A 24,164-nucleotide genomic window follows, 5' to 3' on the forward strand; every position below is an offset into this window, starting at 1 on the left:
AAACACATGCTCATGAAAAATGACATTCCTGGTTATTGAAACTTTATTAGTATCTAGATGCAACACTTTATAGCCTTTATAACCACAAGAATATCCTAAAAAGACACATTGATCAGCCCTAGGACTAAACTTATGCCTATCTTTCAATAATGTCGAGACATAACATAAACAGCCAAATGTTCTCAGAAAACTGTAATCAGGAACCTTCTGTGTAAGTAGTTCATATGGTGACTTATTGTTCAACAGAGGTGTAGGAGTACGATTGATTAAAAAGACAGCAGTTAACAAGCAATCACTCCAGTATTCTAATGGAACTTTTGACTGAAAAATCAATGCTCTTGCTACATTTAGTAAATGTTGATGTTTTCTTTCTACCACTGAATTCTGTTGGGGAGTGTAAGCACAAGAAAACTGATGAATCATTCCATGTTCTCTAACTAGATCAGTAAAAGCTAATTCAGGAGCATTATCTGTTCTTATAGCCTTAACCTTTGATTTATATTGAGTATCAACAAGCTTTAGAAAATCTGGAAAATGCTTTATTACTTCTGATTTAGTTTTCATCATATAAACCCAAGTAACACGAGTACAATCATCGACTATGGTGAGAAAATACTTAAAACCATCTACAGATTCAATAGAGAAAGGCCCCCATACATCTAAGTGAAGAAGATCAAATGGAAGTGAAGACATGTGGTTATTAGACTCAAAGGGTAGCCGTTTCTGTTTAGCTAAAGGACAAATACTACAATGCTGATCTAATTGTAAAGAAGACAAAGGTAAAATACCAGACAAAAACTTTAACTTGTCAGAGGATGGGTGTCCTAGGCGTTGATGCCAGAGATGTCCATCGACTTTCAAGGATCCAGAGAAGTGACTTTCAGCATGATCAAGAGTGAGAGTAGACGATGGTAAGGATGATGATGCAGGTTGCAGGATATACAGATTATGTAGAAGAATTCCTTTACCAATCATCAATCCCTGAATACACTCCTGGATATAACAAAATTCAGGATAAAAATGAGCTGACCCATTGTTATGTTTTAAAAGAGTACTAACAGATATAAGATTGAATTGAAAAGAAGGAACATGCAAAACATCATGCAAAATGAGTGAATGTGACAATGGAACAGTGCCACAATGTTTGATGTCCACTCTAGCTGCATTTGGAAGAGAAACTGTGACTCCAGTGACTGTGACAGTTTCATTAAAAAATGCCAAGTCAGAGCAAACATGACTAGTAGCCCCACTATCTATGATCCAACTACCATGAGGAATAGCTTTTGATAATGATGAAAGACATTGATGTTGAAATGTGAGTTTATTATTCTCAAATCGAAGAGATGTGGATGGAAAAATCGATGGAAAAGAAGGAAAAGAATTGATACCAGCTGAGGATTGGATAGACATAGCACCATGTTCAGTGATAGAAGCTTTAGCAGATGGAATTGAACTCTCTGAAACATGAACCTGTGCATTCAGTTGTTGTATCAATGTCTGAACCTGATCATTGCTCAATGTGCTGACATCAAAATTTATTGGTGGAGTATTCGAGGTCGAAACAGCATCAGTCATGACATTTGCAACAGCATGAGACGATGGCCGTGCAGCAGTAGTAGTAGACTGTCCTCGATACTGATATGATGAAGTAGGAGCTTGAAAAGATGTTTGTGGTCGTTGTTGTTGTGGTGCTTGATATCCAGAGAATGTGCTTTTGAAACCAGGGATGTATCCTGGGGGATAACCATGCAACTTAAAGCATTTTTGAACAACATGACCAGCCTGTCCACAGTGTGTGCACATAGGACGTGATGATGGCCGGGGTCGATAGCTACTATTGTTGTAGACTGCAACATATGCACTATTATCCGATAGACCTTGATATATCATTTGATTCGGAGATGGAGCTTGATAACCCTGCATATTATCAGAAGCATGAAATACCATTCCCTCTGGCTTTGGCTTGATAGACTTCTGTCTTTCATCAGAGACAACCATGTTAAAAACATCTTCAAGATTGGGGATAGGCTTTAACATCAGAATGTGTCTCCTAGTTGATTCATAAGATTCATTCAGCCCCATCAAAAATTTTGTTACTCTGCTTCTTTGCTGCAATTTTTCCCAAAGTGCTGCTGCAGTACATTCACATCTTCCACAAGTACAAATCGGCAATTCCACATAATTTTTGTATTCTTCCCACAATGTTACCAATGCTGTGTAATAAGAAGCAATGGTCATTGAACCTTGTTGAATCGAGCAAAGCTTCTGCTCTATCTCATACACCCTTGGTGCATCATCTTGCTTGAATCTTGCCATTAGATTTTTCCAAATTCCCTCAGCAGTAGAGATGTATAACAAGCTCTGTCCAATCTGCTTATCAACAGAATTTATAATCCAAGTAGTAACAATGTCGTTGCATCGCGACCAAGATCCAAAATCTCGATGGTCTTCTGCAGGTTTTGGTATCGTTCCATCGATAAAACCAAGCTTATTTCGCACATTAAGCGCCATTCTAACAGATCTACGCCAAGAATAGAACTCAGCTCCGGTTGAAAGACGATCAGAAACGATTGACATACCTGCGTGATCAGAATTATGCAAGAAGTACGGATTATCATACTGATCCGTCGTAGTAGTCCGAGTTGAATCACGAGTTGAATCACGAGTTGAATCACGAGTGGATGTTTGAGTTGTCATGATTATTGAATTCCAAGATGAGAAAATGCCAAGAAAAGATCGAATCAAGAGAAATGAAGATGAATCAAGAGAAGAAAGAAAAGAATGAGAGTAGCGGAAGTGAGAAACGAATGAAGAAGATTGGTGAAATTTTTGAAAAAGATTGAAAACTGATGACGATTTGAAGCACTCATTGATTAAATCGATCGATGAAGAGAAGTAAACGAAGCTCAGAGGACAAATCGTAGCTGAACGAAGCTCACGACGCCATGGATGACTGAGTTGACTCGGTTTGAGATGAGTGAGTGAGAATGAGAAAAGTTTGTTACAAAGTGTAGAGAGAGTTTAGTGCTCTGATACCATATTAACACTTTGATATGAAAGAATAGAATTCTCATTAATGAATCATAAGACTGTACAAGAATATTTATATGTACATGTATATTAAGAGTAGGAATAAGCTAAAGGAAACCTTATCCTATTCTAAGTATACAATATAAACATTATATGTTAATAAGCTAGCCTCTCTTGGTTCTCAACCTATTACTACTCCAACAGTTCACAACCGACTGGGAAGAATCGTATTAGTGTACGTGGTTGCGCTTTATTCAAGTGTCAAGCTCACCACCGTGATCACCTTGAAGGGAACGCTTATTATGTTGAACCAAATCTCTCATCTTCTCTCTCTTTTGATTATCACAAGTTGTACTCTCTTTTATGCTCTCCTTTTCATTCGCATTATGTATTCATCTTGTTAGCTCAAAATGGTATCGTTGTACAAAGGGACAAAGAAGGACGCATGTAAGAGCTTTCTTAATTACTCTTTATAGATTAATGAACCATTTAATTTTAGTTTATATTTAAACTTTAAAACATCATTAAATAACTACTTTGACATAATTTAACCTATAAAAAAACAATCTGCATAATATAAATTTTGAAAAGCAGTAAAGTTATAATTAAAGTGCATAGATTTGTGAGAAAAAATCATATATTTTTTTAAAAAAATTATAAACCTAAATAATCATGTATATAATTAGAACAGAGGGAGTATTTGATAGTATTAATTTTGTATAGCTTCATATAAACGTTATTGTGCGAGAAAAGAAGAGGAAACACAAAACACATTTGACACTGAAGAAAGAAAAGCAAAAGGAGAAGACAACTGTTGTGGTACGTACGTTGTGAAAGGGAAAAATGAGTTCGGAAACTACAAACATTATCGTATGGAGTATCATCGCATTCATCATCGTCTTGTTGGGTTTTGTTTCGTGGCGCATTAGCTTCATTTTTCGAAAGAATGACAATGGTGGTTGTTCTGGTAATGATTAATTAGGTGACTTATTGTTTTCGAACTTAAAATAAAATTATGTTGACATAGTAATATAGAAAAATTCCTGTTATTGAAGATGTGGATATTACTACGTCAACGTAATTATGCGTGCGTTTCAGGGTCCATGCATGTATATGAAGATTTATAAATAATAAATCTGGTAATGATTTGCGAATTGTATATCACAAAACTAAAGAAAAGCAATGATACATAACATAATAAATCCAATATATAGCAAACTACTATATATCTTTTAATTTACCCACTTGAGTTGTTTCCTTTTGTACAAATCAAAACACGAGTTGTTATATCTTTTGCTATAATTCCCACCAAAAAAAAAATATCTTTTGCTATAATGGTGCATTTTTCACCAGATAGATACAAAACCACCAAAACTTAAAACTAAACTTGACCCAAAAAGAAGAAAGGAGAGAAGAAAACTGCACAAGAAGAACAAAACATCAGGGTTTCCATGTCTCTTCTCTTTCTCTCCCAGCCAAAGCATAGAGAGACCTTAAGGAACTTCTGGGATGATCTGAGACACAATGAATAACAAAGAAACGAAATGGAGAGAATCAATCAATCTATCTATGTCTCACCATAACGGTGATGAATGAAAAAAAGTATTTGGGAATCTCCAGCACATGTTCTTGTTCTTCTTCGTCATGCTTCTACTGGTGTGTTCTTGAAGGGACGGTACACCTGCTGCTTCTCTTGGTATCTTCACCGTTATAGTAAGAAACTGAATGCTGGGTTTTCTTCAAGTTCTTCAGCTGGTTTCATTTCCGCAAAATCCTTCTCTTCCATTGAACTCGATAGATCATCAGCCGAGAACGGAATGCTGAGCAGGAAAAAAAAAAAAAAAAAAAGGAATTTCGGTTTTTATCCTAAAAAATTAAACAAAGCTCCCAAATGGCAGATATAAAGATTTTGAACTTATGGTTATTTTGTTACCTAGAATCTTCGTCTAACAAGAAGGCGTTGCTGTCAGCGTTGTTTGATTCCTCTGTCATAAGCACTTTCATGTTTGAAATCACCTGTTCATGAACATGAAATTAGCAAAAGCACAAGAACAGATAGAGCAGGAGAAAGAGAGAGAGAGAGAGCTATTTCTGAAGAGAAACTTACATCTTGGGATACACTTCTTGTATTGTAGCTGTCATCCCAGTATAGTGTACATATTCTGTAAAGTTGCTGGACACTAAGGATCTGCAAAATTGAGCACCACGTTCAAATTTAGATTTAATGCATAGTATCCGTCTATTATGAGTAGAAGGGTCAAGCCAACGGAAGGACTCACAGGGCATAAATCATGTGCAATGTCATCGTATGAGATTCTATACTTCTGATGGATAACCTGTTGGTAAATGCCAATTCAAAGGACAATCATGAAAAGTGCACAAACCTCTTACTAGCAAATATTGGAAATGTGGAATATAGAATAGATGACTTTTCTTATAATCAGACAAGTGTAAAAGAACATACCAAGAAGCCGACTGCTTGCCTGATATGTTTAAGTTCATCCCAGGATGAGCCAGTAAACTGCAATTAAAGAGGACAGGTATAATGAGCCAAATTGTGCTACACATAAATCAATAAATTCACATAAGTAGAAAGGATATCACTAGGGAATACTTCTTCTTTTGTTTCACTGCACCATTCCTCAAGCAATGCTAAACCAGATTTTACAAATTCTCCGTTGCTAAATGTACAACATTCTCGTCGCAAAAGAAGGCTACAGAGAAGAATGAATACGTTATAATAATGCCTTATATGGACATGCCTAGTTAATGATAGAAAATAAACAATCTATTACCTGTTAAATAATTGGACATTGATGAATGAGAATGTCTGAGTAAATATATTTTGGATAAGAACAGGAGGAACCTGAAAGTGGAAAGAACTATAAGAATTTCCAGACAATAAAGAGAAAGAAAACATGACTGGAGAAGACGAGTTTTATTGATTTCCCATACAAAATTCTCCTTCAGTGTGATTAGAATGGCGTTTAAGCCTTCATTAATCCCCTTCCAGTGTTCTAAAGGAGAATCCTTGCCCATTGACTTTGCAGATCGTAATGAACGTCCTGTTGATGTCCGCGGTGCCTAGAGAGTTCCATTCATATCAGACAACCACATATCTAGAAGGAAAAGAAGTCCAATAGTAATCATGGTATTAAGGGAACATTGAAATTTTTTCTTAGCCGACCTGGATGCAAAGGGAAAGCAAAGTTTGCAACTCATTTTTCAGGTTATCCCGAATCATTCCAAATATCTTTTCTACGTAAGCTGTAAGCTGCTGTTTGAAAAGCAAAGCTGGATCCTTGGCCACAACAGGGCGAATCACTGCAGCCGCTGCAGCTGCTGCTGCTGCAGAAGTCTCGGCAGAAGAAGGTGCTGAACGGAAACCCTGGTATTTTTGAAGATAATGTTTCAGAAAACTTCATTAATTTTAGAGCACAAGTTCATTAAAATAGAAAAACAAAGGCATATATACCATGGCCATTCTTCCAAACAAAGAGGTAGAAACAGGTGGTTTTTGCTGTGGAGTGGCACCAGTCGCACCGGGTTTCAGACTTTGTTGGATCATGAACAACAAGGTTGAAGTATTGGACAACCAATAAGCCAAATGATCGTTGTCATCTTCATCCTGAATGTAATGATCGTAAAATCTCAATTGTGATTATTATATATAAGAAAAGCAAAATATCCCATCCTTGGGTAATAATGTCTTAAGTATAAAGACTTGACATGAAATTCAGTACCTACCTCAATAGCAGAACCAATCATTTGAACAAGGCGATCAAACACACTAGTCCTTTCAGCTTCAAAGGATTTCCAATGAAGAAGACATTTGTATATTGTAAATGCCGCAACAGGTTTCCCCTGGTTGAATCCAATATTATTTACTACGCAGTTGATAAGAGCATCAACATTCTCCTATGGCAAGAAAAATATCACTCTTCAGTTTAAAAAGGCACATCTGACAGGTCAGAAAAATACAGAATAGATTAATTCAACTAATAACATACACGTTGACGTTCCAAATGATATTTACGACTTTTTGCATCAGATTCTTGTTCTTGGGTTCTTGCCAGTGTTCCAATATCAGATCTCTGCAGAGATGTCTTTTAAGGACATGCAAACAGATTGAACGTAATTTAGGGCAAGCGAGATAAAAGGCAAGACACTACTTACATTGAACATACTTTCTTTGCTAGTAAAGTGACCATTTTGCGAGGCCTGCAAAGAGGAGAGTAATACTTTTAATTATCAATGATTGTGTAACCATCCAAGTATGTTTCTTCTCAGATATACCTTAACCGGAGTAGTCGGAGGAAGATTTCCTGATGTCTGGATGAGGGATTTCTGCCTCAATATTTTGTTCTCGGATTCCACATCCAAGATTTTTTCTTGAAGTCTGCAAATGAACACGTGAAAAATATGCTTAATGTTGAGTGCCAAAGGGATCTTTGGTGAATTCATTAAGAGACTGAAAGATGTATAGTGGGTACTCGTGCACAGTAGTTTTCAAATTGACAATAATAGTTTCAGCCTCTAGAGCCTGCTTCAGCCTCTCCTCACTTAGTTTGCTTGTCTCCTCGAATTTTTTCTCTGTTTCATCAATCTTCAGGTCTAGTGAACTTACCAAGGACTGAAACCAAATGAGAAATCAAGGAAATGTTAAACCTTCCTTGAGATATATTACAGCTTTAAAATCCTAAATAAACACAAAGAAATAAAAACAAAGCTAAATTCCTACCTTGAGCTTTTCATTTTCACTAGTTAGCTTCTCCACTAGCTCTGTGTCAACTACAGGAACCTCCTGCAACACAGGAACAAATTCTGCCGTATTTTTAGCAGCTTCCAGTTCCTGCAAGAGTTTGGCTTTGGTTTCCTTGAATTGAAGTTGCATTTCTTCAAAAGCTGATCGTAGTTTTGCATTTTCTTGTGTTTTACTTTCTTCCATGTCCGTCTGAATAGTTAAAGCCACAAAATAGATGAAGGATATGTTATTGTTAAGTATCTAATTCCAGTTATTCTAGAGAAGGGCTTTTGCAATGAAAATACTACTTCCAAAAGAGATAAAAAGAGGAATGCCAAAAGGATGAGTGCTTTATTACTTACCCTCATGCGTTTCTCTAGCTGCAGTCTCCATGTGAGTTCTTCCACTTGCTTCTCAAGCTTATTCTTGGCAGCTTGAAGGGCTCCTGTTTCCTTTGCAGCCTGCACGAAAAATGAAGGCACCGTTATTGCAATTATTTTGGGAGAAGCTGACATCTTCTGCCTAAAATACGTAGACCCTCAAACGACAAAGATAACTTCCAGCAGCAGCGTCAAACGAGCTAGCTCATTTATAAAACCTCACGTAATCCATTATGTAAGCTCATATATTTCCAATATATAACTCAACTTAAAACAAACATTATCTGAAGTGTTGCAATTGCTATAGACTATGCTTAATGTGCTGATACAAAAAAGAGGATACACAATAGAAAGCTCACCGTCTTAAGCTTCCGCAGTTCTTGACGGGCTAACCTTGCTCTCCATGCACTTTGTGTTATAATTGCTGCTTTCTTTAGCCTCTGATAGTGCAACTTGGCCAGGAATTTGCGGCAATGGCTCTGTTATACATAAAGAGAACAAACTCAAATTCATGAACTTCAAAGGAAGTTGGGAAGAAGAAGGAAATCCCATATCTAGTAGATGAACCAAAAACGTAAGAAAAGATAAATTTAGGCATTCACAATCTTCCACCAGAAATGTGTACAACACCTGAATCATGATTGCCGCCTTGTTCTGCCTTTGGAACCGTAGCTCGTCACGAGAAGCCATACCGCGAATTCCTGATTGAATGGAAATAGCAGAAAAATATAATTCTTTGTAAGACTTCCTAGCAAGGTGCATCCGTATGTCTCTCTGAATCTTCAGAACAGCATCCTCTCTGCGCAATCCCTCAAAGATATGTAGAGAAAGTTGACCTATAAACCACGGAAAACAAAGCAGAGAATGAATAAATAGAAACATTTAGTAAAGTCGGATATTATTCATCAAATTTTAAAGTACCTCTGCACACAGCCTGCATAGTTATTGCAGCCTTGCGAAGCATCGTAAAAGTTTTGCGGGACAAGTAGGCGCGGAATTTTTTCTGGATTCTGCTGGCTGCTGTGCTTAAGACCTCATTTCTCCGAGCATCTAAGTCAGCCATCTGTCCAGCCCTGAGGAAAACCTTCGTCTTACCAATCTGAATGAGCATCACAAAAGAAGGATCAATCAGATGCTCTTCATCAGAATTTTAAAGCTTAGCCACATTGCAAAGTATTTAGAATATGGTGCTTCAAAAACGTACCTGGTATCCTTGGAGTGCAACTTTTTCAAGAAGTTTCTTGCAGGAAGCTACATCATCAGAACTAGAACGCAGGCCAACCAAAAGTTAGAATGTTTATATACTTAGTTTCCAAACTTTAATTGAAGAAAGGGGAACCTCTTATTCAAAACTTCAGGTGCAAGGATGCTAAATCTGTCTAGGAATTCTTCAAATCTTTTTCTTGTAGGAAATCCTGCACAGCTAATCCTGATTGCCTCCATGACACCCTAAAAGATATGCACACTTAGAATTTAAAACTTGCACATAACTATTACAAGCACGTTTTAAAAAGAAAACAAAGTACGGAAATCTCACCCCACATCGTAGCTGTTGTAAAACATTTTGGTTCTCAAAGATCAAAGGCTTCAGAAGATTATTGGGCTTCACACAACGAATATAGTGAGGCTCAGTAGTACTCAGCGTTTCAAGCAATGTCACCAATTGTTGCTGCATTGAGTAAGAAAGAAGCTTCAGAAGTCATGAGATCAAATATACAACACTTTGCATAAACTACCTCATTTACTGCACCTTAAATCGTGAACCAATAGAAGAGAACTTCGATTTTTTGTTAGCATCTTCCGCAAGGAGGGGAAAGAGACATGCAACAAATGCGCACCTCGAAGCATTTAGCAGAGCCTGGTGCTCGGCAACAACATAATCTTTGTTCTTATCCAGGAACTGTTCAGTCTGATAAGTTACCTGAAAATATGATGTAGGCCTTATTATGGTATGAAAAACTAGTTTTCTGGGAAATATTGCATGACAATAGTACAAACATCAAAGCAAGTGTATACTCACATCACCAGCATAGTGGCAAATTGTGAAGTCAGTACGAGCTAATTTTGGCTTACTAAAGTGTTTGTGATCTTTGAACGTTTGATACATCTTCTGAGCAAAGGTTTCATGCGTTGATCTTGGGAACATGCTGCAAGATACATGCATAAATTTAAGTACAATATGGATATGAAAGGAGAAAGAGAAAACACGTGTAGAAGAATATCAATTTAAGTACACATACCAAGCTTCATCCAGGAGAGCAATGATACCACCAGGTTTCTGAGCATGGCAAAATAATGATGAATAGTGTATTATAAACAATACTAAGTAAGATGTAACAGATTTAACATGGTGAAACTAGCTACCTTTTCAATAAGGTCCAAAATATCTTGATTATCTACAAACTCAATGTAACTCCAATCAATTTTTTCTTTATTATATTCATCTTGTTCCATTTTGAAGACGTGCTGCCCGGAAAAGAAAACATGGATCACTATTAGAGACAATTCGAGCTGAAGGATACCAGCGATCTGAATATGAAAAAACCTCAGAAAAACCTGATTAAAATGTTGCTGAAGTTTCTCATTCGTCAAATTGATGCAAAATTGCTCAAAACTGCAAAGTGCATGGAAAATCCATTTGATATACATTAATCACTTCCTTCCGTTTCATAATAAATATGTAAGAAAGGAGATCAAACTACCCTTTCCATAGATTACTAAAACTAGAAATCCATAGAAAACCAACAAACAAAACTATCATGTGAAATGCTGAGACTTAATTTTCTATCACGCTAAGTTCCAAAGTATTTCCCTAAACTGGTTCCATTCCCTTATCAAACAAAAGGCATACCGCTTAAGCACCTGTTTGTCTTGAAACTCTCAAACCCATATATATCCAGCACTCCAATCAAATATTTTGAATCAGGATCTTGTCCAATTGAATTATTGATCTTGTTCACAATCCTGAAAGAGCAATAGAGCACGTTAAGAAAAGTTAACTAAACTAAGAAGCATCCAACAACCCAACTCCGAATGTGTGAAACTAGACATACCAATCAAACAATTTTGAGTACACAGTTTTTGCCAATGCATCTCTGCTGAGTGCCGCAGATTCTGGATCCAGACATTTCGTAATGATTTCATTATGTGTCACAATTACACGTTTACAAAGAGAATCTTCCAGTGCCTGCTCATCGCACCTGACGAAATCCAAGGAGTCAGAAATAACTTCTTTATTCAATGTTCAATGAACCAGTTTCAGGAAGGGTTTCACATATTAAAGTCATAGATAATCAAGTAGTTACTCACATGAAAAGCTCAGCTGCAGTTTTCAGATGGTAGTTGGATGTCTCATCTTTTGGGGCTGACGAGTCTGCTTCTTTCCCTTTTCCAAATTCAACGTTACCTAGATGAAGGATAGCAGCCACAACTCGGAATATTGCTTCCTGACATAAAACTATATCAAAATACACTCATATATAGCATAATTTCTACCAAGGGAATGACAAAAAAATACTACCTGCTCCTCTGAATTTATTCCAACAACATCCATTGCCTTTCTAGTTTCACGATACTCCTTCGCATCATCCATTCTCTCCAACTCAATGCATTGAGATTGATTCAAGTAATGAAATTTTCTTGGATCCGCCAATTTCCATTTTTTTATGTCCTGATTAATTAATCAAAGGACAATGAGAAAACATCAGGGTAAGAATTTTGATGACACGTCCTTCATGGAAGACTGCACTGTAGAGTGTTAAGGAAAGCTTATTATCTGATTTCCTAAGACATATCAAATCCCTGTAATTGATCTGTTATTTACTGTCTTAATTTCCTCTGTAATCACTCTAGCTAACCCTTCTCTGTATCTCATATCATTCAGTGATACACAAGAATCATTTCAGTAAATATCTCATATGCACAATTCCAATGATGCTTCTAACAGACTTTTAATAAACGTCCACCAACAAATCCAAGCAATTGAGTTATTTACTATGGATATTAACATAATTGGGAGTACAGAGCAAATTCTGATCCATAGCTATATTCAATACCAAATCAGATTCTGACGTTCCCAATGAGAAGACATAGTTGGGAAGAACTTTATAAAGAGAGACAACCCATATGTACCTCAGGTGGTGCAGCACAGAGCATGTAAAAACAGTGATAGTTCCTCTCAGGATCTGAGACTTGACAAACCCGCGATCTCTCTAACAGATAAGTCCTGATTGCAGCTCCTGATATTCTTCCCCTTTGATCGAATTGGATCTCCACAAATTTACCAAATCGACTGCAACATATAATGATTATAAACATGAATCAATAGGTATTTAAGGATATTCAACACAAAAGAAAAAGAAAAAAGTATATAAGCACACACACATGCATATGTATAGGTATATTTTATACTATATAAACCTGGAATTGTTATTCCTGACAGTCTTTGCATTTCCAAATGCTTCTAGAACAGGGTTAGACTGCATAAAAAAAAAGCATCAACATATCTCAGAATGATTTTCAAATCTACTTCACGAAAACAATCCAGAAGGTATATACTAAAGGATATGCCATGGATAACCTCCAAAACTTTCTTTTCAACAGTCCTTCCTTCGGAAACAGCTCGACCTCCCATGTCTGCCAGATATTGCATGAGCAATTTAGTAGTCTCAGTTTTCCCCGCTCCACTTTCACCACTTACCAAGATTGATTGACTTATGCCCTGATTTTTCATTTGTCTACCCCCAATGTAAACAAGCCAAAGAATGTCAAACAGGAGAGAGCAAACATGTACCAAAGGGAGACCCAAAAAAAACTCTAAAATAACATGGCAAGCACCTGTAAGCTGCATCAGCAACTGCAAACGGGTGAGGGCTCAATTCTCCAAAGCCTGCACCTTTATATTGTTGCATCATATGGTTGTTGTAAAGATGCGGTAGTCTTCTAAAAGGGTTTACAGCAATCAGGATATTCCCTGTGTAAGTCTGGAAGAATAGATATATATTAAAGGAAATTCCTAACAAAGTGAAAGCAAATATTGACCTTCAAATCTTCAATAGAATACTCACATATATTTCGTTGATATCAAATCTTGATTTCATATTTTGGAGGACTCCTGGTTCATGTAAATATGCTAGCCTTGTCATATCATCCACTCCAGAAGCTGGAGCTTCAATATCTTTTGGGTATGCATTTGAAACTTTAACAGCCACCTGAAAAATCCCAGTAATGTAGCAAAGTCGCTTAAAACTTAATCCTCGTATCGATATTCGGACAATGAAAAATCGAAACTTCAGATGTTGATGCCAGTTTAATAAATCAAACAGGTGAAACATACCGTCTTCCCTGAGGTACATAGGACCTTAATATCATTTCCTTTAACCTCGACAACTTCACCGTCAATCCATGCCGCCTCTGGATCTTCCACCCAGACGGAAGAGCCAACATTAACTGTAGTACAAGCCTGTAAAAACCAACAATTCCGATACTCATAACCTTGAAACACCAAAGCAAAAGATTCAGATGAAACCAAGATGATTATATTCCAAAACTGAAACGTGAGGTTCAGCTAAAAAAATTCTAGTAAATCAGTCCTGACACATGAAAATCATGGTCAATGATGAATCAATGAAAAGTCGTTACCACCCCCGATTTCTCGGATTTCACCTAAACATTCTAAATCCCACAAAGATCAATCAGTGCATGAAACCAATTCGGGAGTTCAAATAATCCAATTCGAAGAAATAGATCATTCAACTTAAATCAAAGTCCAACCACGGATCAGTCAGCTACTTAAGAAAACAGATAAAACAAATTCAAAACGATACGAAGAAACAAATCGACATAGAATCAAAGACACTCCGAAATTTTTAAAACTCCATAATAGAATGTGAACGGAAAATAAAACCCAAAAAAGAAAAATTACAATACCATTTAGCAACGGGAGAAGAAACCGATCAGAAACTATTTAGCTTGCTGTTGGATCTAAAAGCATGAGGTTGCTCCGATGATCGTCCACAAGCTATAACGGAGACAAATGTCTTTATGTAAATAAAGGCAAGGAGCAGACGAACTCTGTAACTCCAAAACCCAGAGATATATCATTCAAGAGTATACATCACCATTAAAATAAGAAATGCGATTGAATCCAATGGAAGTCTCAGAAACTTAGAAACCTTCAAGCAAACAAAACATTAAACAAATATTCAAATTGGCTCGAGAAGAAGAAATCCTAAACAAACACCTCTTTTGTGTAGAGACGCTTTCGTCGTTGTTGTTGTTTTTTTTTCTTTCTTTTCCGATTTCTCAGAGCATTTTAGTCATTAGTCATAAGTCGTCGAGCTTTTTACTAGCTTATAAAGGTAAAAGTCTTTTCCGAGTAATTAAGGTAAGTAAGCGTTAATTTACCATTTAATTCATAAGGTTCCCTTTAATGACTCTCAATCTATTAAATTATTTACCATTTCGTTAATTAAAAGTTCATTTTCTTTAATCTAGGACTAATTTCCAAGATACTAGTATACACATATATTCTCCTTGTTAAAGATATTTTTACCATTAAAGACGTCTACCATGGCTAACCATGACTGAAATTGTAATGAAAAACAGTTTCTCATAATCAATTTTTCAACCACTAGATCGTTATCAATTGACATGTTGATCTTGTAACGGGGAAAGTGTTGGATTAAGCAGCATCGAACAAATTATACTAATATCAACAAGTGATAGTAAACAACAATGTAATCTTTAATCTTGTTGACCCCATAAACAAAACACGATGTAATAATCTTGGTTACAAGAAACAAAAATTATACAACTTGCTGACCAGATCAATCTTCCATGATATACAGACATATATATATTCTTCCTAGCTAATATCAAACTTTGCGTGGATTGTTGATAAATTGGAGATATAAAGAAGAAAAACAAAAGTTGCGTGCAAGACTGCTTAGTATCATTTACTTCGAGGGGATGCATGGATACGAAGAAGTGGTTACTTGGTAGAGTAGAGTTGTCACTTGTCAACATGGCAAGGACCTTTGAAGAAATAACTCAGTCTTGATAATTATTTTTTGTGTTCACTCAAACAACTTCCAAAACCAAAACCTAAAATTATAGTATATGACTCATATTGGTCAGCTTGTGCCAGTTCACACGGGCCGATCATCTCGCCGTCACTCCAACCTCGTGATAGATAGACACAGCAATAAGCTCCGCATAAGTGGCCAATGAGAAAGGCGCGTGGACTCAGCAATTATGTCTATGATTTTGTCATTATAAGACATCGGGTCATCAGCAAGTGACGACATACTTAGAAAGTGGTGACGACATACTTAGAAAATGGCGCGTGGGCTTGGCTAATGGCTACCCACCTTTGACTTGGAGCAGTCTACGGGGATGTAGCGCTCGGTGCAATCCTAGCCGTTGATAAATAAACGCTTTTACGGACGCGATTAAGGTTGAAGCGGTCACATCGCCAGCATTTAGATTAGAATAACACCACTTTCATCTATGTTTTGTTTAATAATTAGACCCCAAAAAGAAAAAAAGTCAAACCTAACCAGAATATTATTTGACACCAAGTCTTTTATTTCATCCAATACTTGGAACATTTAGAATATTGAAAGTGTGCAATGGAGTAAATTGACTCCGAACTCAGAAGTTGACAAAGGAACACAGAGTGTCAAACCAGATAAGGTACAAGTCTAGTGTCTGTACGGCGAGGAAGACCGGTGCGAGCTCCCAAAGCTCGGCAGCTGCAACCCGCCTGCAAATACAAAACAATCGTTACGAAGATTGGGGGTGAAATGTTAGGTGTGTTCCATTTGGAAAAGAACGGGTTTGAGACTGACGGTGATGGTTCAATGAAGCTAGAAAACATCAGTGGCCATTTATACGAGTCTCAAACTAATGGCAACCAGGTAATTCACATGGCGGCTCAAAACTTCAAGTTTAGTCTGGGTTTTGCCTTAGGATTAGAAAGCTCGGTTATCCGAAAGCAATCCAAGATTCACATTATCTAATGTAATGCTGAAGTTTCTTATGGATTGTTTTAAACAAAACAGAGAGGTTCAGTTATGAAGAGTTACCACTTGAGCAGCGAATGGTAACATTTTCTCTGGGGGCATGCCGGCGCATATGGCTACGAATCAAGGAAACAAGTAGAGATCGGTCAGTTTTGTGTTTGGAGTTCTGCTTTCTCAGGGAGTGTACAAAAATCTTTTGAAATTTCTTACCATATAGAACCGCTCCTATGAATGCATCACCAGCACCGGTGGTGTCAAGAAGCTCTTCTGGAGGAATTTTCTCTGCTGTTCCGAGAAACAATCTTCCACTCATTGTTCCTATCCCGTCGGCCTTCAACTCTGTTGTCTCCTGCATGATATATGAATGAGTGGATGGTTAGATTGTCTTCATATGGGTGAGAAGTTCTTAAAGAGTTATAATGTTTAGTTACCGATGAAACGCATGTTGGATATGTTGCGGTTGAGTCTTTTCTATGCTTTAGTGTCTCCAACAAGCTCTCGATATCTGTCTCTTGAGATTGTAATATTTCTGCTGAACTCGGCAAAGCCAAAGGATGTTCATGACTAGGGAAAAGGATCATGCAAGAAGTTTTGATGTCTAGTGAGTGACATGAAGTCTGAAATAATGTACCTTTTGAAGCTCTTTCAAGCATTAAGCATCCTTCTTCACCTAAGGTCACGATCACAAATTTCAGTTTTGGCAATCTCAACAACATTGAAATGAGTGCACCAGGAGTTGAAGACGCCTCTGTCCATACCTGCAATATGGGAGAGACTATGACTTTCGGCCTTAATGCTGAGAAAAGAGGCCCGAAAACAATGAGAAAAATGAGACTAACTTGCCTGAGGAAACTTTGCTGAGCAGACAAGATAATCTGCGAATTGCAAGAGTTCATCTAATCCATCTCTTTTCTTCTCTGCATCAACTAGAATAGGTATCTTCTTGCGACCTGCCTGCTCTGGATAAAAGCAACAAGTACAGGAGGAGATGAACATGCAGGCTGTGTGGCATATTATGTTTTTGTAGACAAGCAAAAAAGAGAGTCTAAATAGAGTCGTGTGAAATCCTCAAATATAATGAACTTAATAAAGACTAATCTTACATACAGGACATTAGGACATGCAATTCAATTTACTATTTGCATGACTAATAAACCCTTGTTTTGGTGTGCTTGGGGAAATCAAGAAACTTGAAGGCTAAAAACCCATAAAATGCATGCTTACCTCTTTTGCAATCACCAAGGCCGTTTCATGTAATCTTACATCAAAGTATACAATGCTTGCTCTGTCTAGGGCTGATAACATACTAGACTGAGAAAGGTCAGTTGGTAACATGGGTGGGTCTCCTGGCGTGTGAATACAAGTGCGGGTTTTCCTGAAAAACATAACCATTGAAGATCTGATGATGTATGCAGACAAATAAATTCCAAGTCATACATATAGCATAATCTAGCTAATTTCATAAGGAAACAGGTCCCCAAATTCACAAACCAACATCAGAGAAAAAACGCTCACGTTTGTTTGTCAACTATGATATAGGTAAATGGTGAATTGCCCTCTTTAGAGACCTGCCACAAGATTATCAAATACTGGAAAGATTAGGAAACTGAAAACAAAATTGCAAAACTTAAAAGAGCAAAAGAATACACATGATCAAAAGATTGAGCATTACCACAAGAAAAGAAGTATCCACACCATCAGCTTCCAGCTCTTCCAGCATACCTTTTCCTTGAGAGTCATTCGCTACCTAAAGATATTTTCCATTACTAATCAATTAGCATCGCTACACTAATGCCCCTACTCAGATTTGTTAAATCTGTTTATGCTAATCAAAATCAATGACCTTACTAATCAGTCTCGAATTCAAACCCAAACGAGCTGCACAGGTTAATGCGTTTGCAGCATTTCCCCCTCCTTGCACCTGACCAAAGTATCAAATCCTAAACCCTAAATCACTTCCAAAACAGCAGGCTATTGGGTGAGACTTAAGAGAGAGAGAGAGAGGGAACACTTACCTTCAGGCTAGTGCTTCGGATCTTATCGTCAGGTTGAGGATAAGAATCAACCGTCGCTAAGAAATCCACAGCGATGCCACCACAACCAAGCTGCCAAAACCACACGAATATGAGCATTCATTCTCCTATAAGCGCGATTCAAGTCAAAACCCCAAACACGAGAGTTGATGGATTAAAAACTCACGACGATAGCATTATCCGGCGGAGAAGGAACAGAATCGATGGAGGGAGACGAAGAAGCCATTCTAATAGGCCTGAAACTGAATCATACAGGAAGAGAGAATCAATCAATCAGAAGGAGAAGTAAAAGAGAGAATGAATACACAATTGATGCTCGTAAACTGAGAAATAAGCAACCTCCTGAAGTGACGGAAGACCGGAAGAGAGATGACGGAGGAGGAGAAGAGAGGAAGAGGTGGTGGGAGATGAGTGAAGCAGAGGTGAGGTGCTGAGAAACACAGAGAGATGGAGTGAGGTGCCATGTGTGCGTAGAGAGAGTGTGTTAGGTGGCAGGTGCTAATATCCAGATGGTTTATTCTAAAATTCGGGTTCGGCCGGCCGGTTCAATCGGTTGAACCAAAACCCTTTCGCTCACTTAGAAGGTTTGCCAAAAATCAATTTGTTTCCCTATTAGGTAAGCATTAATTTAACTAAAACTTTTAACTCAAATCCAAGTGTTAAAATTTAAGGAGTACAGTATCTCTTTTGATGATGTTATGTGACATGTTGGTTTTGTTATGGTAATAAATGGAGCTAATGGTAGTAACATACGGTGATCACGTTGATACTATTATTGCTACGACGATGAACCTTTTTAAAAACTACAAAGCAACACGTTTAATGCTAACCAGAATTAGTTTTGATAAACTAATACACTATGATTACCGCACCTACATTAACATTGGAACGTGTGAATGGATGGCGCAAAACATTACTACTATGTTGTTATAAAGTCGTAAAAGCTAGCTAGTATTAATGATGGAGAAATTATCCAACGATCGATATGTCATGTTGATTTGAACTTTTAGAGTACAAACTTAAGACAAAATAGCGATACACACACTACCCCAGGTTGAAAGGTGAAATTTTGTTATCATCACTACTACTCTACTAGTCTACTTTTACGTTAACCTAAGTAAGTTCAAAACGTATGTTTCTTTCTCCTACAGTACCACTTACTACTTCACAAATCACAATCGATTTTGATTATGATTAAAACCAGTCTAAGCCTTCGATAATGGGAATATGATTAGGGTATTTTTGATTAATTGGGGATGACATACGTTACGTATAGTTTTTACTCTAAAGACACGTACCATCAAGTTTGTTTGAGATCATTCAATGTTAAATTATGAGATGGCGCTTTGCCTAAATAAAGCTAAACAATATAAAAAGTTGACTGGTCAATGGGTCTTAAAGAATGAAATTTATTACCATTGTAGAAGCATATAAAGGGACAAAATTAATAAAAAGAAGATCACCCTCTTGTTGACTAAGACAGAATCCAACGTTTTACGGTTTCATATACTAATACATATTGGAAGAAGAAACTAGGGTTTTATATATGCACCGTCTTTTGATATGATCCTGAGCAATCATCTCAAGATCATTCGAATTTAATTTATGAGGGTTACTCAAGCTTGGGATTTTGAAAACATTGTTTTAAACTATGCCATTGTTAATGCACACACATATGTATATTTCTTCTTAGAAACAAACGACAAAAAGAACACAGAATACAACAACTACGAATCACAAAATGTAAGAAATACAAAATAAATAAAAAAGAATCACAAAAGAAAAGAGAAAGAAAAAAACAGCTAAGAAGAATTAAGAATGGTGGAGAAAAATGTAGTGTTTGTCAACAGCGTGAGAAACATCCCAAGTACACGATAGCCCTTTTGGAAAAGTGACGATATCACCTGCTCCAAACTCCACACACCATTCAACTTCTGCATCTGATGACGATGGTTGTTTAGGGTAAACCTTAACTTTACCCCTCAGAATGTAACAAATCTCTTCTGCTTCATATATCAAATGGTATTTCCCCGGTGAACAACCCCACCTTCATGAAAATAAAATTCCCAATTTGATACCACAAGTGACAAAATTTTATAATCCTATCTCCAACACCATACTATAAAAGAAGAAAGTAATTGAAACAAGGAGAATCATATCGATTGCTTACTTGGGCCATGACTTGAACTTTAGTTCGTCAAGACGAGCTTGAGATGGCTTCGTCTCCACGATGATTCTTGGATTTTGATCTGTCATGGCCTCCTATCCTATTAATCAAACTTTTTTTTTTTTTTAGTTTTTGCAAAAGAGAGGAAATAAATGAGAAAACGTAAAAGAAGAGATAAGTATGAGAGTGTGTAATAATAGTTAAAGCCATTCTTTGATGCATTTATTCAGTCAAGAGTTGGATCGATGCAGTAATAAGAAAGAGAAAAAATCTCTATTGACTTGAAAAAAAGAAGAGACACAGAATCAGAGATTACCCCAATAATGGATGTGATGGTGATGTTATTCGCTGATAATAGGATCAGACTTATAAACTTATATACTGTATTTTGCTTTTTGTATGACCCAAATCTATGACTTAATGAATATATATAGACAATAAAAAGTTTTATATCCTTGCCATAGTTTAATAAATGTTATTTTTAGTTGACTGATACTAACACCAAAAAGAGTTAAAGAGAGAAAAAAGAGCATCTAATTCTAACCTTACAGATATGGTAATAAAATTACCTATTTTCACATAGTTTAAGTAAACATGCATGTGTAATATCTTGGATCCACTGGGTCAAAGGTTTGACTGAAAAATCCAGTTTGACCATCACGTGGCATAACTTAAGTGGCTGTGAATTAGTGCAGTATCTGACTTAGATAAGGGAATCAATGGTTCTCGAAGATACCGACATTAATACTCAAAGTCGAATTGTAGCCCACTTTTGATTTCTTTTGTCTTTTCCTTTGATATGCCTTTGCAAAAATATAGCTCCCTAATGTTATTTTTGATACCGACATCATACCTAATCTTTCATCTCAAGCACAAACTTTGTAGGCGTAGATCAATAAAACCCTAAATAAATCTAAATTTGGAGTTACAAATATATAGAAATGCATGCATGTCTAGAATCCTGAAGCTTTTTAGTATGGCTGAATGTAAGATTTATTACTAGTCACAACGCTACTCAATATTACTGAAGATTTTAGGAAGATTGGTTTGAGTTTTATAATAAATTTTCTATATGTTCGAGCAAAATATAGATAGAGGCAGCACACAATTTGTCTTTCCATTTCTCTACGTTTTATTTGATACATCGATCTCTTCCAAATTCTCGTGTGTGTGTTGTTTGTTTTTAACTTTGCTTTTATTTGATTGTCGTCTTTTTTTGCATGCGATGATGAAATCATGATGTCCTTTGTACTTGTGTGTCTCATTCGGACGTGTCTTATAAATTTTCTCATATTCGAAAATTTCAACATTTTTTTTTTAATCACATTCAACTACAACATTATAGCTTTAAATTTCTATTATAGTTTTAATAACAAGTATGATATACTTTTGTTCATCCCATACAACATCATCATCATTCACTAAAATTTCCTCTATTTTTGTTTTTCAATATAAATATATATTATCTACGGTATAAACATACTACATCAACAATATAAACTAGCCTATCTATCACTAAGCAAAAATACTTCCTAACGAACATATGAACTCGGTAGGCCTACATGCAACTATAATCAGTCCTGGGCGTAAGAACCTCGGCCCCTGATATCTATTTTAGAGGCCCAATAATTTACTTTAAAGAACAATTCAAAATTGACACAGCAATGAGAGGTAAACAGCAAAACTAATATAACTTTTATTCCCATGCAAAAGAGCAACATTAAAAATGTAGAATGAATATATACAGATAACAAGAAGAAGAAAAAGAAGTAAGAAAACACAAAGCTAAACAAATAAACATTTACTAAACCAAAAGAATCAAACACCTAATTGTCCTTGATCATCATTATCACCACCCGTCCTCTTAACCATGATTCCATTCTTGATCTCATCTTCTGTGTACATATAAGCCAACCCTCCATGACTCGTCGGATCCACCCCAGCGATCTCATCCTCCGACGGTATCCTCAACAGTTTCAGTTTATGCAGGATATAAAACAGAGTTCCCATTGTCAAACTAACCCAACCCGTAATCACCAAAATCTGAACAACGTGCGCCGCAAGCAACCTACCTCCTCCTCCCATCAACAACCCGTAAGGCCTGTTCGGGTCGCCTCCAAAGATCTCAGCAACGTATCTTTTATCCGCGAATAATCCCGTGAAAATAATCCCCCACGCACCACAACCACCGTGAAGCTGAGCCGCTTCCAACGGATCGTCGAACTCAAGCTTTTCAGCTAGTTTATTAAACCCCATTAGCACCCACGCGGCTACGAACCCGCATATAAGCGCAGCCCACGGTTCCACAACCGAACACCCGCTAGTAATCGCCGCAAACCCGCCTAACAACCCGTTACAAACATCGGTCACGTTCCAATACCCATCTATGAGTCTTTTCCCAAACAGAGTCGTTAACGCCGCGGTGCAACCAGCTAACGTAGTCGTCACGGCAGTTCTACCAACAGCGCTCCATTGTCCGTAAAACGAGTCCCCCGGAGTTGTTCCATAAGATTTAAAAATAGTAGCGAACGAGCCAGGGTTGAACCCGTACCATCCAAACCAAAGCAGGAACGTTCCTAAAACAACCAACGTGGCGCTATGACCACGCAACGCAACCGGTTTAGACGATTGACCAAACCGGCCAATCCTTGGTCCTTCGATTAAAGCTCCCCACAAACCAGCAATACCTCCAACCATATGAACAACACCAGATCCAGCGAAATCAATCACACCTGATTGAAACAGAAGGTCGTGAGATCTAGCCGGAGAAGCCCAACCATCGGAAGACCAGAACCAATGCGAGACAATAGGGTAAACAAGACCCGTAAGGAACGACGAATAGATCAAATACGCAACGAACTGAGTCCTCTCGGCGATGGATCCGCTCGTGATCCCAGCAGCAGCGATGGCGAACGTCCATTGATATAGAAAATAAGGATAATCAAAAGAAGGTTTTGGGAAATCGTTCATCCCGAAGAAATGTTTTCCGATGAATCCGTTAGACGGCGCACCAAAGGCGAAAGCGAAACCGAAGAGGTAATAGAAGAGACCACCGGCTGCAGCGTCGATGACGTTTGTGAGCATAATGTTCATCGTGTTTTTAGCGCGGACAGATCCAGCACAGAGCATGGCGAACCCGAGCTGCATCGAGAATACGAGGTACGCGGAGAATAGGAGGTAAGTGTTGTCGATCGCGTAAGCCGCGTCTGTGAATTTCCCGGCGACTGTATCGAATCTCCCGCATATGTATTCGGCAGCGGCGGCTGCTGCGGTGGCGTTGGCTCCACCGGATAGTAAAGGGATCAAATCAGATGCCGAACAAGAGAGACTCGACGCCATTGTTGCACGGTAATAAAAGAGAGGATGCTTTTAGAAATGAAGAAATACAGAGAGAGAGAGAGAGAGAGAGAGAGAGAGAGATATCAGAGTTTATAGAGGAAGAAGGTAGAGAGATTCTCGAGATTCTGTTGAATCTTTTGAATCTTTCAGATTCTATTTTTATTTTCATGAATAAAAACAAAAAAGAAGTAATTCATTTACTACTATAAATTTAGGATTCTGTAACAGTTTGTTTCCACTATCGTAGGTACTTGGCTTTGACTTTTCCTCTCAGCTTTACCAACCAAAATTTTCGTAATTCTAATTAAATTACGGTTCTTTTTAAAAGTTTTCCAAACATACGTTTCGTAATGTGTGGACTATAGTTGCCAAGCCAAAACAAAAAAAATGTGTGGTAACTATATTTTTATAAATTCTTTTACTATTATAAAAGTAAGAATTACTTCT

The 24,164-nt window shown here is 37.3% G+C and overlaps 5 protein-coding genes across 9 annotated transcripts; all 5 read right to left on the reverse strand.

Moving 5' to 3' along the window:
* Positions 1-53: 53 nt before the first annotated feature.
* Positions 54-2,697, reverse strand: LOC111829291. The gene is made up of 2 exons (XM_023778005.1): positions 205-2,697; positions 54-95 (listed from the first exon to the last, which is right to left on the reverse strand). The coding sequence occupies exons 1-2, from the start codon at positions 2,695-2,697 to the stop codon at positions 54-56; spliced, it is 2,535 nt and encodes an 844-aa protein (XP_023633773.1).
* Positions 2,698-4,220: 1,523 nt separating this feature from the next.
* On the reverse strand, positions 4,221-14,471 carry LOC17879049 (myosin-14). 3 transcript variants are annotated; one of them, XM_023777856.1, is made up of 40 exons: positions 14,396-14,471; positions 14,083-14,226; positions 13,490-13,615; positions 13,221-13,364; positions 12,991-13,136; positions 12,734-12,890; positions 12,574-12,632; positions 12,286-12,445; positions 11,675-11,824; positions 11,464-11,600; positions 11,208-11,354; positions 11,017-11,118; positions 10,711-10,768; positions 10,519-10,620; positions 10,395-10,432; positions 10,175-10,301; positions 9,905-10,075; positions 9,692-9,823; positions 9,494-9,603; positions 9,359-9,419; positions 9,076-9,253; positions 8,785-8,990; positions 8,514-8,633; positions 8,137-8,235; positions 7,772-7,984; positions 7,524-7,663; positions 7,327-7,429; positions 7,207-7,251; positions 7,041-7,124; positions 6,778-6,948; positions 6,506-6,658; positions 6,218-6,418; positions 5,986-6,114; positions 5,826-5,896; positions 5,645-5,744; positions 5,495-5,551; positions 5,310-5,366; positions 5,138-5,218; positions 4,964-5,046; positions 4,221-4,850 (listed from the first exon to the last, which is right to left on the reverse strand). In XM_023777856.1, the coding sequence occupies exons 2-40, from the start codon at positions 14,083-14,085 to the stop codon at positions 4,739-4,741; spliced, it is 4,533 nt and encodes a 1,510-aa protein (XP_023633624.1). In that variant the 5' UTR covers positions 14,086-14,226; positions 14,396-14,471; the 3' UTR covers positions 4,221-4,738. The 3 variants fall into 3 exon arrangements, with proteins under 3 accessions (XP_023633624.1, XP_023633625.1, XP_023633623.1); XM_023777857.1 differs by lacking the exon at positions 14,396-14,471 and adding an exon at positions 14,274-14,368 and having other exon boundaries at positions 14,083-14,173; XM_023777855.1 differs by lacking the exon at positions 14,396-14,471 and having other exon boundaries at positions 14,083-14,375.
* A 1,221-nt stretch (positions 14,472-15,692) lies between these two features.
* LOC17879291 (ketohexokinase) lies at positions 15,693-18,675 on the reverse strand. The gene is made up of 13 exons (XM_006285617.2): positions 18,551-18,675; positions 18,378-18,453; positions 18,194-18,283; positions 18,022-18,099; positions 17,851-17,925; positions 17,694-17,746; positions 17,403-17,553; positions 17,022-17,132; positions 16,810-16,936; positions 16,610-16,710; positions 16,389-16,527; positions 16,242-16,294; positions 15,693-15,919 (listed from the first exon to the last, which is right to left on the reverse strand). Exons 1-13 carry the CDS (start codon positions 18,673-18,675, stop codon positions 15,836-15,838), a joined length of 1,263 nt encoding a protein of 420 aa, XP_006285679.1. The 3' UTR covers positions 15,693-15,835.
* Positions 18,676-19,868: 1,193 nt separating this feature from the next.
* LOC17879805 lies at positions 19,869-20,877 on the reverse strand. Of its 3 annotated transcripts, none has more exons than XM_023779407.1 (3): positions 20,695-20,877; positions 20,382-20,478; positions 19,869-20,258 (listed from the first exon to the last, which is right to left on the reverse strand). In XM_023779407.1, exons 2-3 carry the CDS (start codon positions 20,465-20,467, stop codon positions 20,024-20,026), a joined length of 321 nt encoding a protein of 106 aa, XP_023635175.1. In that variant the 5' UTR covers positions 20,468-20,478; positions 20,695-20,877; the 3' UTR covers positions 19,869-20,023. The 3 variants fall into 3 exon arrangements, with proteins under 3 accessions (XP_023635175.1, XP_023635174.1, XP_006284813.1); XM_023779406.1 differs by having other exon boundaries at positions 20,382-20,490; XM_006284751.2 differs by lacking the exon at positions 20,695-20,877 and having other exon boundaries at positions 20,382-20,688.
* Positions 20,878-22,089: 1,212 nt separating this feature from the next.
* On the reverse strand, positions 22,090-23,717 carry LOC17878273 (ammonium transporter 1 member 4). Its single transcript, XM_006285919.2, has one exon. The coding sequence runs from the start codon at positions 23,715-23,717 to the stop codon at positions 22,197-22,199; it is 1,521 nt and encodes a 506-aa protein (XP_006285981.1). The 3' UTR covers positions 22,090-22,196.
* Between the last annotated feature and the right edge of the window lie 447 nt (positions 23,718-24,164).

This window comes from Capsella rubella, unplaced genomic scaffold (assembly GCF_000375325.1).
Source record: "Capsella rubella cultivar Monte Gargano unplaced genomic scaffold, Caprub1_0 scaffold_7, whole genome shotgun sequence".
NCBI lineage: Eukaryota > Viridiplantae > Streptophyta > Magnoliopsida > Brassicales > Brassicaceae > Capsella > Capsella rubella.

Bases quoted from the DNA above. Each gene is read 5' to 3' on its own strand.
- LOC17878273 (XM_006285919.2), bottom strand. From the start codon at position 23,717: ATGGCGTCGAGTCTCTCTTGTTCGGCATCTGATTTGATCCCTTTACTA.
- LOC111829291 (XM_023778005.1), bottom strand. From the start codon at position 2,697: ATGACAACTCAAACATCCACTCGTGATTCAACTCGTGATTCAACTCGT. The intron at 96-204 runs GTTCCTGATTAC...GTGTCTTTTTAG, and splicing joins ATGAACTACTTACACAGAAG to GATATTCTTGTGGTTATAAA.
- LOC17879291 (XM_006285617.2), bottom strand. From the start codon at position 18,675: ATGGCACCTCACTCCATCTCTCTGTGTTTCTCAGCACCTCACCTCTGC. The intron at 18,100-18,193 runs GTAAGTGTTCCC...TACTTTGGTCAG, and splicing joins TCCGAAGCACTAGCCTGAAG to GTGCAAGGAGGGGGAAATGC. The intron at 17,747-17,850 runs GTAATGCTCAAT...ATCTTGTGGCAG, and splicing joins TGGATACTTCTTTTCTTGTG to GTCTCTAAAGAGGGCAATTC.
- LOC17879049 (XM_023777856.1), bottom strand. The intron at 10,769-11,016 runs GTGCTTAAGCGG...TGCACTTTGCAG, and splicing joins GAGAGTTTCAAGACAAACAG to TTTTGAGCAATTTTGCATCA. The intron at 7,664-7,771 runs GTAGGAATTTAG...ATTTGGTTTCAG, and splicing joins GTGAAAATGAAAAGCTCAAG to TCCTTGGTAAGTTCACTAGA.
- LOC17879805 (XM_023779407.1), bottom strand. From the start codon at position 20,467: ATGACAGATCAAAATCCAAGAATCATCGTGGAGACGAAGCCATCTCAA. The intron at 20,259-20,381 runs GTAAGCAATCGA...ATTTTCATGAAG, and splicing joins AAGTTCAAGTCATGGCCCAA to GTGGGGTTGTTCACCGGGGA.